Below are 15,447 nucleotides of genomic sequence, written 5' to 3' on the forward strand. Positions count from 1 at the left end.
TTGCCACTAAATCAATCCTCTGATTCTTGGATCATGTACAATGTTGTGTCCTATAAGTAACCATCATTATTTATTTTGCTAAAAAATTCTTGGTGCTTTTAGAAAAAATCCATCTTTTATATATATATATATATATATATAGAGAGAGAGAGAGAGAGCTAGGCTGATATACTATTGATAGCACAGAAACCTCAGTACGTGCTACCAAGTTGTTTTCTTCCAAATCGACGATCGGTTACATTAGACTTGATTTTGAGCCACGTCGATCACTAGACAAATGATATCCAAAAATCGCAAAATTGTACCATCGGCACGAATACTATATTGTACCAATATCTTACTGACACGATACGACATAGTAGATACAAACCGTGCCGACGGACACTTAAATCCTTGCATTACACTACTTATCTATAGATGTTTTGGTCATATGTTTAGCTGTTCTTGAGTTTTTTAACTCCCACCTTTAAGATTATGAACTCTTGAATTGTTTCACTTTGGCCCTAGCCATAGAAGAAAATTTATTGCCTGCACCCTGACCGACGGGCCCTTCATCCATCTCATACTTTTCTTTTCTTTTTTCTTTTTTCTTTTTTTTTTCCTTGCGCAATGAAGGACCGACAAAAGAGCAGCGCATGGACATACACATGCACTGGATGTAGGCAAGAGAATGTCGAATGTCAAAACTAAAAACAAAAAAATTCAAGGACCAAAGTTAAACATCAGTTTGGGGACTAACAGTGCAATTTACCCTGATAAAAGTATATATAGAAAAAGCTGTTGGAGCTCTGGGAGCAACAATTCCAAACCAAAATTCGCTTCATGACATGTTGCACAAAAATACAAGGACCAAACAGCAAATACAACAAAATAAGCGATGAATTATCTTGTTGAAAGACAAACAATCTTTTAAACAGTAGCTGCAGGAGTGTACCAGCCATGGTGGATCTCCACAGCTTTCTTCCTCCTTGCGAGTCTCGACTTGCGATGAGCCCCTGTGTTCCTATGTAGTGTGCCGACCTTCACAGCCTTGTCGATCACTGAATATGCTTCCGCTATAAGCTTCTCTATCGGAAGAATCTCTTCAGCCTGAGCATCGGCCTTCTTCTTAAGCACTTCTAGAGCTTCAAGGACCTAAAGAAGGCAAAAGGAAAAGCAAAGATCTTGAGTGTCCTCTAACTTCTCTTCTGCATCGTTATGAAAAATTTCCATCCTAAGGTTTTCTTGCATGTAAAAAAATTATTAAACCAGCTCCCTATAATGGTCTTTGAAGTTCAGACATTGATATGCAAAAAGAACAAATTGAGCAGTTTTATGTGAAGTCCTGTTTGGTTGTTGGGCTTGGTTGCTTGGACAACCTCTTTATTTTGAGAAGTAATCAGGTGTATGGCAAGCAAAAAGTTTGGATCTCTTACTGAAGCAAAAAGTTGGGATCTCTTACTTAGTAAAGCACGTGGCACTTTTGGAGATTCTAATAAAGAAGTCATTAGTGCTACTTCAAAAAGCCTTATTCAAACAACAGCAGACCAGGAGGAGCAAAGAGATCATAAAAATTTCAACGTATTAGAATAGAAGTATATGTCGGATCGACGGCGCTAACCATTAACCTCAAAAGCTCGAGCTGGTAGAAAGATACAACCAATTCACTTCAAGCGTACAGACAAAGCACTCACGAGTCTTGACTGTGACTCGACCCAACCAGCCTCGCGCCACTTTGATCATGACTCCGCCCAACCTGGCAAACGTAACTCGGCCCTACTTAGCCTCCCGCCATAGAGCAAGAAGCTAACTCACTTAAGCTAACAATCCTCTCTCCAGCACATGCACAAATTTGCAGCATGTAGGAACCGAACCCGTAACCTCTGGCTCTGATACGACTTGTCAGATCATTGACGCTAACCATTAATTCCAAAAACTCGAGTTGTTAGAAAGATGCAACCAATTCACTTAAAGCGTACAAACACAATACCCATGGGTCTCGATTGTGACTCGGCTCAACCAAGCTCACGTTGCTTTGATCATGACTCGGCTCAACCAGGCCTCACACCATTTCAAATGTAACTCGGCCCAACCTAACCTCCCACCACAGAGCAGGATGCTGGCCCATTTAAGCTAACAGTATAATCTGAACTATTCTACTAGCAGCACACCAGAAGACTTGTGGCAACAATAATTGATGTCCTTCTTAGTGCCTTCGTTTTACCATTATATATGTTAGATAATAGACAAATTGATAAGCGCAAAAAATTTTTGATCCCTTTTGCATTTTTCCCTTTTATCAGAGATCATACCAAGAAGCCACCAAGTGGCATTCATTAAGGGCTTGTTTGGTTCAAGGGTGGAATTGGAATGGATAATGGAATGAGAATGAATTGGAATGGTAATTGGAATGGCCCACTCCCCCAAGACATTTGGTTTATTTGTGGATTGGGAATTGGAATGAGTTATTCATATTTCATTGTTTGGTTCGTATAAAATAAAAGAAAATTATAGGATGCTATAATACTAATTTTACTCTCAAATATAAATTTATATTATTTAAAATTTATGAAAAATATAATACTATTCTCTAATAAATTTTCCAAAAAAAATATCAAATTTATTTTTAAAATTTTTTATTGATGTGGGTTAGAGAGGGTTTTGAGAGAGGATAGGTTTTTTTTTTTGATGAGAAAGGGGTGAAGAGAAGGAGGGTGAGATGGTCACACGGGCTTCGAGAACTTAGTGGGCTTCCGGAATGAAATCTCAATCCGAGCTAGAAGACCGGAATCAAGTTCAAGGCTAATGGGTCATTCCCATTCCAGTCCGGAATAGAAATCCCAAACCGATTCATGCAAACCAAACAAAATTAATCGGATTTGATCAAACCAATTCCCATTCCATACCCAAAATGGATGAACCAAACAAGCCCTAAAAGTAAACAAGCAATTCATTATTGCAATAGAGTCTCAAATAGTTTTGAGTACAATAATGTATATCAGGATTCAAATCTTCATGGGATGGGAAAGACCTCTAACGATTCATTTACCAAAATTTGTGTTTCGAGAGATCAAATATTCTAGACCTAAAGTTTTTCTCAATGCTAGCAGAGTTCTACTCCAATATTCAGTATATAGTTTTCTAAAGGATAAAATATACAGTCTGCCTAGTATGATCTCAATTAATCCTGTAGCATCATTCAATCTGGGCATGTAGTCACTTGGGCACTTCCTAAGATGAGATTTGCAGCAACGAATTTTCATCCTCCCCATGGTTTCGTCAGTGATATACCAACACAACCTTAACATGTACGGGCAGATGGGTCTCAGGAGTTTGAAACGAAGATACTCAAGCCTGGAATTCAGCCTATTTAACGTTCGTGGCTGTTGTAAAGAGGATGGGGTGAATATATAATATGTAAGCAATTAAATCTTCCTTCGCATTCAGATTACTGCCATCACAATATATTTTCTTTACCCTTAACTTTGGTCCAGACAGTTGCCTCACACTTATAGGGCATGTTTGGTTTGCACCTTTTTCACCTTAGAATTGGAATCGAAACGGACGAATCCGTTTGTCCGTGTTTGGTACGCGAGATTCCTATTCCGATTCCGATTCCCAGGGGAATGGGAATCTCCCCAATTACCCCTCTTTCCAATCCAGCCTAGGAGGCGGGATTGGAAATTGAATCTGGGACGGAATGAATTTATTCCAATTAAATTTAGCTTTTTAAACTTTTTTAATTAAAACATAAGTTTAAGTTTACAAATTATATTTGTAAATTTTAATTTTAATTTTAACTTAAATTAAAAATTAAAATTCAATCAAGCATTTCGAATCTAATTTATAAATTTAAATTAAAATTTAAAATCTAAAGTTTTATTCAAATTTTATTTAAAATTTAAATTATGAATTCAAATCGAAATTTAAATTATAATTTTAAGTTTAAATTTGAATAAATAAAATTTAGTTTTATATTTTGAATTATCCATTAAATTTCAAATTTTAATTTTTTAAAAAAATATATTTAAAATTTTGACATCATTTTAAAACTTCGGCGTAAATTTTTAATATTTACTTTTCAGTTTGAATTTAAACTAATATATTATAAAGATAAAATTGACATATTAATTTGATTACGTTTCTGATATCTATCTAAACCAAACACCGACAATGAGAATGGTTCATTCTGATTCCGATTCAGGTGGCAAATCAAACAGAATGAGGTAATAAATCATTCCGATTCCGTTTCCAACTTATTTTCATTCCGACTCCGATACCGATTCCGACTTCGAATCAAACACACCCATAGTTCACTGTCATTGTATTCCAATTTTTCATTGGATCGTCTATTTTTCTTGCAATTTTTGGTCCTTTCATAGCTTTTCTTTTCATTTTGCTAATTTGCAGTGTCGCCATTTTGTTGCACTTAACTAGGACAAGGACTGAAAATTCTGCCTACTTGGCAGAGAATCAAGTTTCAGACAACAATTCGTAACTTTATTTTCTAAATATGAATTAAAAGAGATGACATGAAAGTTAAATGGAGGAAGTTGACATGCTTTTCGATTCCTCCTGTTGAAACATCTCATAACCTTGGAGATTATTTCAAAGACCATAAGACCAAGATGTCACATGTATCAATTTATCTAGGCAATACAGATTCTGGAGAAGACAATGCATATAGAACTAGAAACTCAAGGTCTACAAATATAAGCAACAAAGAAGTCCATAATGCATCACATCGAACAGAGAAAGCTGGGGGATCGAATTAAATGACATTCACACATGCAAAGGATAAGAGCTTAACTTTATCAAACATGAACTAGAGCAACTTCTACTCTTCTTGTGATCAACATGTCCAAAAAGGCAACGCTAGAAAAGAATATATATACTATGCAAATTTTAAATACCTAGCCTGATTGGATTCTACAAGGTCTTCTCTCTTTAACTAGTGATAATCAATATATAGAGTTAAACGAAGGTTAAATTTAGAAGAATCAAAGGGTTAATTACACTATACTACATGGGACTTTAGGATTTATTCACTTATTATATTGCATTTCTTTTTCTGTCAAACTCTTAGTTGAGCATTTGATTCTACAACAGTTCCTCTACTTCATTAACAGATACATTAGAACCATGTTTGCTACTAACAGCTTTCCCCGAGGTGTCTTTGAATGAGAAAATGGAAAGCATCGAACGGGAAATCCATAGATTCTATGTAGATACACTCTTCTAAGGTTTGCCTCTGAGATTAATCGTAGAGAATTTGAAATCTCAAAGTTTTCTTACCAATCAAACAAATCAAGGATTTAAATGCCCATCGGGACGGGTCGTATCCACCATGCCGTATCGTGCCAGTAAGATATCGGTACGATACAACCCTCATGCCGACAGCGCAAAACTCTCTATTCCTTAAATTGGTAAGTAATTTTCTTAAAAAAATCAAAATATTCGATAAAAATACATAATAAACGGTTGGAGTATTTTGTTGCTAAAGAAAATAAATAGTTTATGCCATTATGTTCCGCCACACTTATATTTTTTGTGACCAGCACGCATCGGCATGCACCAGACCGTACAGTGCAGCAAGTTTCCGGTACGAACTTAAATCATTGAAATAAAAGATTTTCTGAACATCTCCACCGAGCAATTCAAACCACTGTTAACCTAGCCTAATATCAGAGACTATTTGTTACCTAAGTGTAGGAGTTCTTGTTTAAAATAGAAGCACAGATGAAAAAGTAAAACTAGCGAAGGAGAGTGCGATCAAGCGAAAGGGGTCAAGAGAAAGACGGGGGACCTTCCTCATCCTGGTCTTGATCTCGGACTTGCGCGCCTTGTTGTAAATCCGCCGTTTCTCCGCCTGCCGAGCTCTCTTCGCGGCCGAGTCCGCCTTCTTCGGCGCCGCCTCGCACACCACCGACCTGCGCGGCGGCGACGACTTGGGCTTCTCTACCGCCCTCGGAGGAGAGCCGAAACCACCTTTCCAGTAGAAATTACAGGAAAAGAATCGATCAAATAATTCTAATGATGAAGTAAAAGAGAGAGAGAGAGAGAGAGAGAGAGAGAGAGAGAGAGAGAGATACCGTTGGGGAAGGCGATTAGGGAGAGATTGGAGGAGAAGGCGAGGGAAGCGAAGTAGGGACCGCGAACAGGGACAAAGCGGGAGATGGTGTTGGTGGCGGAGAGAGAGGAGAAGGGTTTTGCTCGGCGATATGAGGAGGAGGAGCAGGAGCACGAAGGGAGAGCGAAGGAGGCCATGGCTTTGTTCGGAGCGCTCTCTCTCTCTCTCTCTCTCTCTCTCTATCACTTTGTCATCCGCTGGGGAGTGTGCGAGAGTACCCGGCGCGGATATCGTACTCGGGCTTTTTTATAAAATGACCCTCCAGAAATTGGTTTTTGGCAAAATAACCCTACCAAAATTTTATTTGTAAAACTAACCCTCCTTTCACCACGTGGGCGAGACGTCAGGGATTCCTCAAAAAGACGGTGAATCATTCACTATTTTTGTTATATTTATTGTGAAGGCGGTGAATGGTTCACCGCCTTCATAAGGCGGCGAATCATTCACTATTTTTAGTACAAATCACTACTCTGATGCGCAAATCTTTCTAAGTTCAGAATATGGTGTTCTTAATAAGATGGTGAATCGTTCCCCGTGTTCTCGAGGGCACGGAAACGGCGGACTTGAAAGGGCGGAAAGGAAGAAAGGGGGGAAAGGAGATTTTGCACTAAAGGCGGTGAATGGTTCACCGCCTTCTGAAGGCGGTTAACCATTCACCGCTTTTACAACAAATATTATAAAGACAGTAAACGATTCACCGTCTTTGTAAGAAATCCTGACGTGGCGCCCACGTGGCGAAAGGAGGGTTAGTTACAAATAAAATTTTGGCAGGATCATTTTGCCAATTTTGAGTTTCTGGAGGGTCATTTTATAAAAAAGCCCATCGTATTCTGTGGCACGTGCGCAGCACCTGCTTTTGAGAAACAGGCCTGCTAACTAAGTAGCCGCTATACCGCGTTATTTATATCTAATTAATCATATTTTTTTTAAAAAATATATATAATAAAATATTTTTAAAAACTTATTATAGAATGTGTGAACCTAAAAGAACAATTTAATCGGATGAAGGCACTATATCTGCAATGTGACGACTGTATAATAGATTTTTACTAAGTGGGGTTATGATGTAAGATTAAACTCAAAAAAATGTTTAAAGCGATGTTTCTATCTGTGTCCTTGCACGATAGGTATGAAACATACGCTTTACATATTTAAATATCCATTTTTTGTTTTATTAATTTTTTAATTAAACTTTAAATAAAATTTTGTGAACTTTATAATGTAAAAATATATATAATTTACATCTATATATGTGTGTGTATAGTACTTTTTAAATGTTAAATTATAAAAATGAGCTTAGTAAAAATTTTAGTTATAAAAATATATGTAAAATGTGTCATATACAAGTCTCCATGTACTTAGAAACTGATAATATTTTTATTTACTGCATGAAAAAATATAAAGAAAGCAATAAATAATTCACTATACGCTTTTTAATAACATCTCTCTCCCTTCCCTCATCTTCTTTATATTCTCTGTTTAGAGGGGCCCATCCCCCACCTATCCTTTTTTTTAGCAATTAGAGAAATTCATGACAATCATTGACAACTTTATTTAATATGATATTATCTTATATTTGTATCTTATAATTCCTCCACCCTTAAAGTCGTTTTTCGTACACGACATATCTATCTATATATCTTGATTAGGAATAATAATGGAGATAGATTAAAGAAAGTGCCATACTGATCAATCCTAAATGAAACGAAATAATAATTGAGGTGTATATGTGTCACGCCCTGCCCCGAAATCACTACCAATTTGGCACGATTCGGGCGCGCCGAGTGGACTGCCGAACGGACAGCACCTCCCCTGTCCGCCAAAGGCTCACAACAAGAATGTGTACAAGAATTTTTCAGGAATTTAAATTCTAAACATACACATTCAACGGGGCACAAATAGTGCCAGCAATTACGAGAGCAAGTAATCCACAGGAATAACATGTGAAATAAAGAGAGTACCTTACTAACTATTACAATAGTTTTGCATCTTTTTCATTTACATCATTTTCTTTAAATGATTACATCATTCATCCAAAATACATAGCTCTCCAAATCCTCACCTACAATGAATCTCTCAAATACATAGGTGTGCTAATGCAAAAAGAAAAGCTACTATACTACCACGGTCTCACTGATCGGGCGCGATGCCCTTGCCGCGGTCCTCTCTCCGCAGCCTTGTACCTACCACTGGAAATAGAGTGGGGTGAGAACTATCTTCCATAGTTCCCACTGGGCTCGGCCGCCGACTCTGCCGATCTCCCCACTAGGTCCAAGTGGGCACAAGCAACAACAGATAGATAGATAGATATCTAAAAGCTGTAAATGCGATAGTATGAAAACTATGCTACTATGCCCATAATCATGTGTAATGAATGCATGCATCATATAGTAAAGGTTTACTATCATGCTGACGAATTCGATCCATATTCGAATAATAATGTTCAATGACATTGTTCACTGTTCTTTTACCCAATCTGTAGCGAAACCCTTGGGTTCGCCAATAACTCACCTTTCAATCCCAAAGTGGGGAGGGAGCTCCAAGTGCACCCAAGCCCGGGACCATCTGCGGACCTCTATGTGGTCCGGACCTCCAAGTGGTCCTAGCCGCGCGACACTCCTGAGTACTCGACGACAATCCCCTCCATGTGGGGATAGGATGACTATACCACCCCAGAAGCAGACCGTGAGCTAGATCTATCCTCTCCAAGTAAGAATATACTACAACTAGGGTCAACAACCCAATCAAATCCTCTCCAAGTGAGGATGCCCTACAACTAGGGTCAATGTCTCAATAACTCATCGACAACCTCTCCATGTGAGAGTACTTAGGTTTACTAAGTTCTTTATCCACAAGGCATTTTTTAAGGGATCCATCTATCCCTAGGTTCTCAAACCTCTAGTGTCATTTACACTACATTAATGCCACTCGTTATTCTTTAACATTTGGATGCCACTCGTTTGTTCTTTAACATTAAACACTACTTTCTATGTCACCAACCCCCATCGGGTTCATCTCTTTTCTTTCGCATCATAGGATCCACGTTCCGACCCAATCCTCACCTATCTAAGTTACCGAGCGTTCCAAGTACACTAGGTTATCAATTAGAAAGCATAAGGAATGGAGCTATTATGCAATCTTACAATGCAACATGTAAGAGATGAGATTAAATGCAATCTAAAACATAGAAAGGAGTTCGAAAGCTTCGGGATGGCACCCCCCCACCTTTTATCGATGTAGAGGCCTTAGAAACGCTCCTCGGCGCACCTTACGACGAGGTCTCAGCCTTTTTGGTCCAAGACAAGGCTAAATCGGTCGTATTTCGCCGATCCCAATCCACTCGACGAATCACGAAATCGACTTCGCCCCCGCGTTTTGTGACCTACCAATTAGATTTACAATGCCTCAAATGAGATCAATCTCATGCTTTACCAAAAATCCCATTTTGGGTGCCCTAGGGTTCCCGCCTTGTCATTTGCAATTTGGAACCCTAACTCTTGCTTTGATCCACCAACAATGGTGCTAGGGGTCCATTTGACCCCATTTCCAAAGCTCAAAACCCAAAAAACCTAAGTTCTACAAGCTAGGGTTTGTAGCTTACCTCTTGAGCTACACCAATGGGAAGAGGAGAGGGAGATGGAGATGTTTAAAGCCTTCTCCTTAATCTCCTTCTTCTTCTTCTTCCTTTTCTTCTTCTCCTTTTCCTTCCTCTCCTTCTTGTTCTTCTTGTGCTTCTTGTCTTTCTAGGGAGAGAGAGGGAGACAAATGAGAGTGATGGAGTGAGGGGAATGAGAGAAATAGAGAGAGAGGCCTCTCCCTTAACCCTTCTCATGGTCATTTTGCACTTAAACCCCTCAACTTTCTGTCCCTTACGTAGTCTTCACTGGGCAGAGTTCGCGCGGAGGGACCGGTCTCCCCGACTTAGGACCGGTCCCCGAGGGCCTCTCTCGGGCGCACGCGTTCGGGAACCGGTCTCTCCCCGGGAGACCGGTCCTCGGGAGACCGATCCTCGGGAGACCGGTCCTTGCCTGAGAGACCGGTCCCTGAGAGCTCGATTTTCAGGACTTAGCCAAATTTCAACATTTCTCGCTGGGACCACGTTCGGGAACTGGTCCTTCCCTGCCAGGGACCGGTTGCACCAAGCAACCCCGCTACACCCAGCCGATGGAACCGGTCTCTCACCTCCAGAGACCGGTCCCCGAGAGTAATATCAGCCCAATGATGCAGTTTGCAGCATTTTCTCTCGTGGACTCAACTCCAAGGCACTCTTCGTGCTTTGGATATCTCCAACTTCCCCAAAGGGTATTCTCTCGACAAATAGTCGATCCTGGACGAAGTACAACTCTCAAATTTCGAGAATTCACTTCCTTACAATATGGAACGCTTATCTCGACAAATCTGAAATAGGCAAATTGTAACAGGGTTACAATCTCCAAAGAGAGATGAATTTATGCTCATGAATGTTTTACAAATAAGACTTACGTCACTAGCTTCTTTGTTAAAATTATATTATCGATACTTAGGTTTAGATTAGAGACCTATTGGCGGTTTCACAAAATTAAGGAAAAGTAGAAAAACAATACTATGGATGAGATGTGTATTCGATAATAAAATATTTTCAAAGACAAGTATTTGTATAAGAGAGTTTAACTTATCATTGATTCAATACAAAAATGAGTTTAAAATTTATCATATCCAAACCATTTGGAATGCCGCCTTCATATTTGCTTTAAATTCATCCCAAATTCAAATCCCTCCTGATTTACTTCAAACATATATCATTAATAGATATAACATATTAATAGAATAAATAGATTAAAAAAATATTTGTATCTTCTGATTTATATTAACGGCTGAAGGATAAATTTCGTAAATAAGATGGGAACATCCACAAATCTCTAATATAAACTAGAGATCGTTGGCTACCAATAGTAATTCCTTTGCTTCCAAATAATTCAATACTGAAAAAAAAAAAATCACATTAAATTCAATGTTTTGTTATCATCAAAATCTTTAAGCCGTGAAGCTAACATTTTTTAAGCAAAAAATAGCTGAAATATTATAGTACAATAACTAATAATATTGGATCAAAAAGCTTTGCTCCTACATCAAGAACAGAATCACCAATTAAGAAATAATGATTGTGATTCTACATGGACACATCTCATAGTTTGTCTGTGAAGCTATCTTTGAATTTTGGAATACAGTATGTTTGGAGAAGTCATTATTAAATTTTAGTATAGAGAATATTTGGAGAAAGAGATTAGGATAGGATTAGTGTCAAAATAATTATATCTACCATTAGTCTGTTATTTGGTGTATAGGATTGCAAGAAAGTTGCTTAACAAACAATGAGAAAGTATGCTAGAAAAATATCTTATTTATTTTCATACATAATATTACATTCTACGTATTGCTAATGAATCGGTTATGATATATTTTCTACAGTCCACCTAAAAAAAATAGAAGCACATTTCTATATGTTTCGCGGCAACTTTTAATTTATCTATTAATATTAGACTAGTGCAATGACCCGCGCGATGCGGCTGGTAGATATTAGTACAGTCAATTATATATGCTTATTCTTCTCCTGCTAAAATATTATTGTATAATGATGTATTTTATTTTTTCTTAAAATAAATTTTGATTAGTTGTAAAGAAGGTGAAGAATGTCTTATAGAATTACCTAGAAAATAAGATAGTAGAAAAAAAAAACAAAATTAACTAAAAATACATAACAAAACTAACTAAAGAAGTAAAACTCTAATACATGTAGAATAAATCTTTTAGAGCATATATTTAGAAATAAAAATATTTGGAAAAATATAATTTTTTTTTTCTTAGTTGTAACTATGATTCCAAATATAATTTATAAAGAGATATGTATTTGTATTATAATTAAAGTAAATTAGAAATAATACTTGAGCTCAGATAGTTTGATTTTCATCAGTGACTGTAGAAGGATTATAATAAATGTAAGAATTGCCATTAGACTACCAAACTTGCTTTATTATAAATAACATGATTTACCCTATTCTAATAAAAAAATTGAAATATCTAATAATACTTATTATTATTTTATTCGCTAGCTATTCAGGCATAGTAAAAAAAATGTGCTATATAAAGATGCGTACATTCATCCAAACGTTATCTAAGTTATTCAATGATCAGCAAGAATTCCGGACCACTATTTTCTTTTTTTTTTTAACAAAAGGACTTGGCATTAAGTTTGTGGTTAAAACTTATACATGTATATCTATGTCCATAAATACATTTATCTATATTTGAATGTCGTATGCATTCACAGAAAAAGGGACTATATTTTGGAACAAATAAAATTTTAAACTACTAAGACAATTTTCAATTTGACTTTTGCAATCGATCATTTAGTAGCATGAAAGTTTTAAATCAAGATATAATCTTGATATCCATCAAAACATTCTACTAATCATATATTATCTACAGTACATCCTTATAAATAGGAAGGAAGCATTATAACAAATATAAAAGTTGGATAGTAAGAAAAATGAATGGAGCTGAAACCTGCTAACTTTTCCAGACTTGCAATTCTCTTTTCATGCAAATTTTTAATTTTAACTAATCGTTTTGAATATATTTTCTGGTCAAAAAGGAAAAATATAAATTTGCATTAAATTATAAGATATCGCAAGCATATAAATGACAAACTACCGTCAATTCTCTCAAAATAGCATCCGGATCTTACAATTTATTTTGCTTATCTCTAGCCTTATCTCCAGTAGTATGCTTATTTCCTAGGATATGAAAAAGTAAAAGAGTGCTTGGGTTTGCATCCTTTCTTGCACTAAGGAAAGCCAATTTACTATTGCTTTCTTTCAACTCAGACAGTAGTTGCCAACTCCTCTAAACAAAATTATAAGAGAAAAATATCAATAGCACAAAGTATGCATAATGTGTGAGTGCTTCAGTAGATGCTACCAATTAAGCATTCTATAGTATTAGAAATTAAGTCGACAAAGGGCTTGGTGGTTGGTACCCGAGACCCAAGTTCGAATCCTAGTTGATTCACATTTCTAGCTAAGTTTATTTCTAAATGAAATAAATGAAGCAGGTAGCGTGCTACCTATCTCTCTAAAAAAAAAAAAGAAATAAAGCCGACAGTGAATGTGCACATACATTGCATCCAGTGCAAATGGTAGTACGATCAAAAAGCTATCAAGAAGGACGTCGCTGCTCCCTTCCACGCCCTCCAATGCTGTATCTACTGTTAAAAAAAAAAAATCCCTACTATTTTTATGTCTATCAATAACTGGCCTTCAAAGTCTATGCCTATCTCTATATACTGTTGTATAATTTATCTATTATTTGGTGGTAGTCTAGACTGCTAGCAATTATCAAGAGAAAAGAAAGAAATAACCATTTTACTAACTATATACAGTAACTTTCACAAAAACACAAGTAGATATAAAGAAAATTGCATATATAAATGACTATATTTCTACATCATAGGGATTATAAGTTATGTATGTAGTATCACATTTAATCAAAATAGACATCTAATGCAAAAAAGGCATAATCAAATCTAATCAAAATAGACAAATATAGACGTAATATTGTTAATATCACATAGCAAGTTAAGTTTATTTAATAAAGTTGACGATGTTGTTCATGCTGTTGGCATTACTGTTTCAGCCGAGGTTGATGCTTATTTTGTTAAATATGGCAAAAAAATAAAATTATTAAATAAAAATCACATGTAAAAATAGTTTAATATATCTTAATATATTTTTTAAAATATATATAATTATATATAAATATATATTTATATGTAAATAGAAAAATCAAAAAATTGAATTAATTTAAAAGAAAAGTAAGCCAAGCTATTTTTTGTTAAAAAAAATTAACAGGAGGAGGATGAAGAAGTGTCTTTTCCATCTTTAAATTAAAGCTCTCCAATTTCGTAAAGTGTAAAAATAAACATTTATATTATAATACCTAATAACTTATTTTTATTTTTCATTTGAAATTTCAAGTTACAAATATGCAAAGTAGAAAAAGTCTAAAAGATGCAGTTATAGCATCTGTACCAACAGAAGTACCACCATTTCAAAAAGAAATTTCAATCTGAGATCGAAAAAAGGCCGATCTCGTAATGGGGGAAAGAGGAGAAGAAGAAGCGAAGCCTGTAAACTAAAAGAACCTATATGATTAAGTTCATAATACCTAATAATTTGTTTTTATTTTTCATTTGAAATTTCAAGTTACAAATATGCAAAGTAGAAAAAGTCTAAAAGATGCAGTCAAAGCATCTGTACCAATAGTAGTACCACCATTTCAAAAAGAAATTCCAATCGAAGATCAAAAAAAGGCCGATCTCGGAATGGGGGAAAGAGGAGAAGAAGAAGCAAAGCCTGTAAACTAAAAGAAACCTATATGATTAAGTTCCTTAAATTCTAAAATTTATTTATCAGACCAATATAACAGAATTAAAAATCATAAAAAAAAACCTAGATAATACTTGAAACTAAGAATTTTAAACTGCAAGCATATTAAACATTAGTTTTAAAAAAATTTGAGAAAAAAAAGTGTCACGCCCCGGATTACTCGTTTCCCCGGGCTCGCTAATAGACCCGCCGTATACATAGGTATTTTTCCTGTATACGAAGCGAAAAAGTAGAAGTACCTGTAAGCATACAATACTACAAACAGTAGTATAGAGCAGCTAGGAAAAATAAACCATATATAAAACTGTGGTTCAATACATACATGTGATCCAGGTACACAAATACTCGCTCTGGCGAGATAACAACAACTGTATGTAAAGACCCAAAAAACTACAACTACCTGTAGCTGGTGTTCCTCTAGCTCTGCGACTCGACTCGAAGGGCTCTAATTCGCGACGCCCTTGCCACGATCAAGATCAGCAACAGCAGCAGCCGAAGGCGACGGCTCTACAAAACAGTGGTAACAACTGGGCGTGAGAACTACTACAAAAAGAAGTAGTCCTCAGTGGGTACCGCCCTCGAACTCATCGGTCCACCCACTAAGTCTACAGGGATAAGCAGGAACAGTAAAGAAAACTGGAACAAATCTACAGCTATATGCCACTATACTATCATGCTTTAACTCTAACCCTCTGTAGAACAATGTCAACTCAGACCCAATCTCAAATAATGACTGTAATCATACCTGTCCCTGGGACTGTGAACACACCCGTCCCGCCCGGTTGCGACTATACAGTTACCTCCACACTAACCAGTCCATGGAGAGCAAGTCCAACCTACACGAACGACACCAACGCAAAAGCACAGCGCCCGTCTCCGGAGTGGCACTCGTGGGAGCTACCCAATCGAGTATGC

At 36.6% G+C, this 15,447-nt stretch overlaps 1 protein-coding gene across 1 annotated transcript; it reads right to left on the reverse strand.

The window, feature by feature from the left end:
• LOC109717658 (30S ribosomal protein S20, chloroplastic) lies at positions 716–6,321 on the reverse strand. The gene is made up of 3 exons (XM_020243529.1): positions 6,072–6,321; positions 5,786–5,967; positions 716–1,134 (listed from the first exon to the last, which is right to left on the reverse strand). Exons 1-3 carry the CDS (start codon positions 6,244–6,246, stop codon positions 910–912), a joined length of 582 nt encoding a protein of 193 aa, XP_020099118.1. The 5' UTR covers positions 6,247–6,321; the 3' UTR covers positions 716–909.

Source organism: Ananas comosus, linkage group 11 (genome assembly GCF_001540865.1).
Source record: "Ananas comosus cultivar F153 linkage group 11, ASM154086v1, whole genome shotgun sequence".
In the NCBI taxonomy this organism is placed as follows: Eukaryota; Viridiplantae; Streptophyta; class Magnoliopsida; order Poales; family Bromeliaceae; genus Ananas; species Ananas comosus.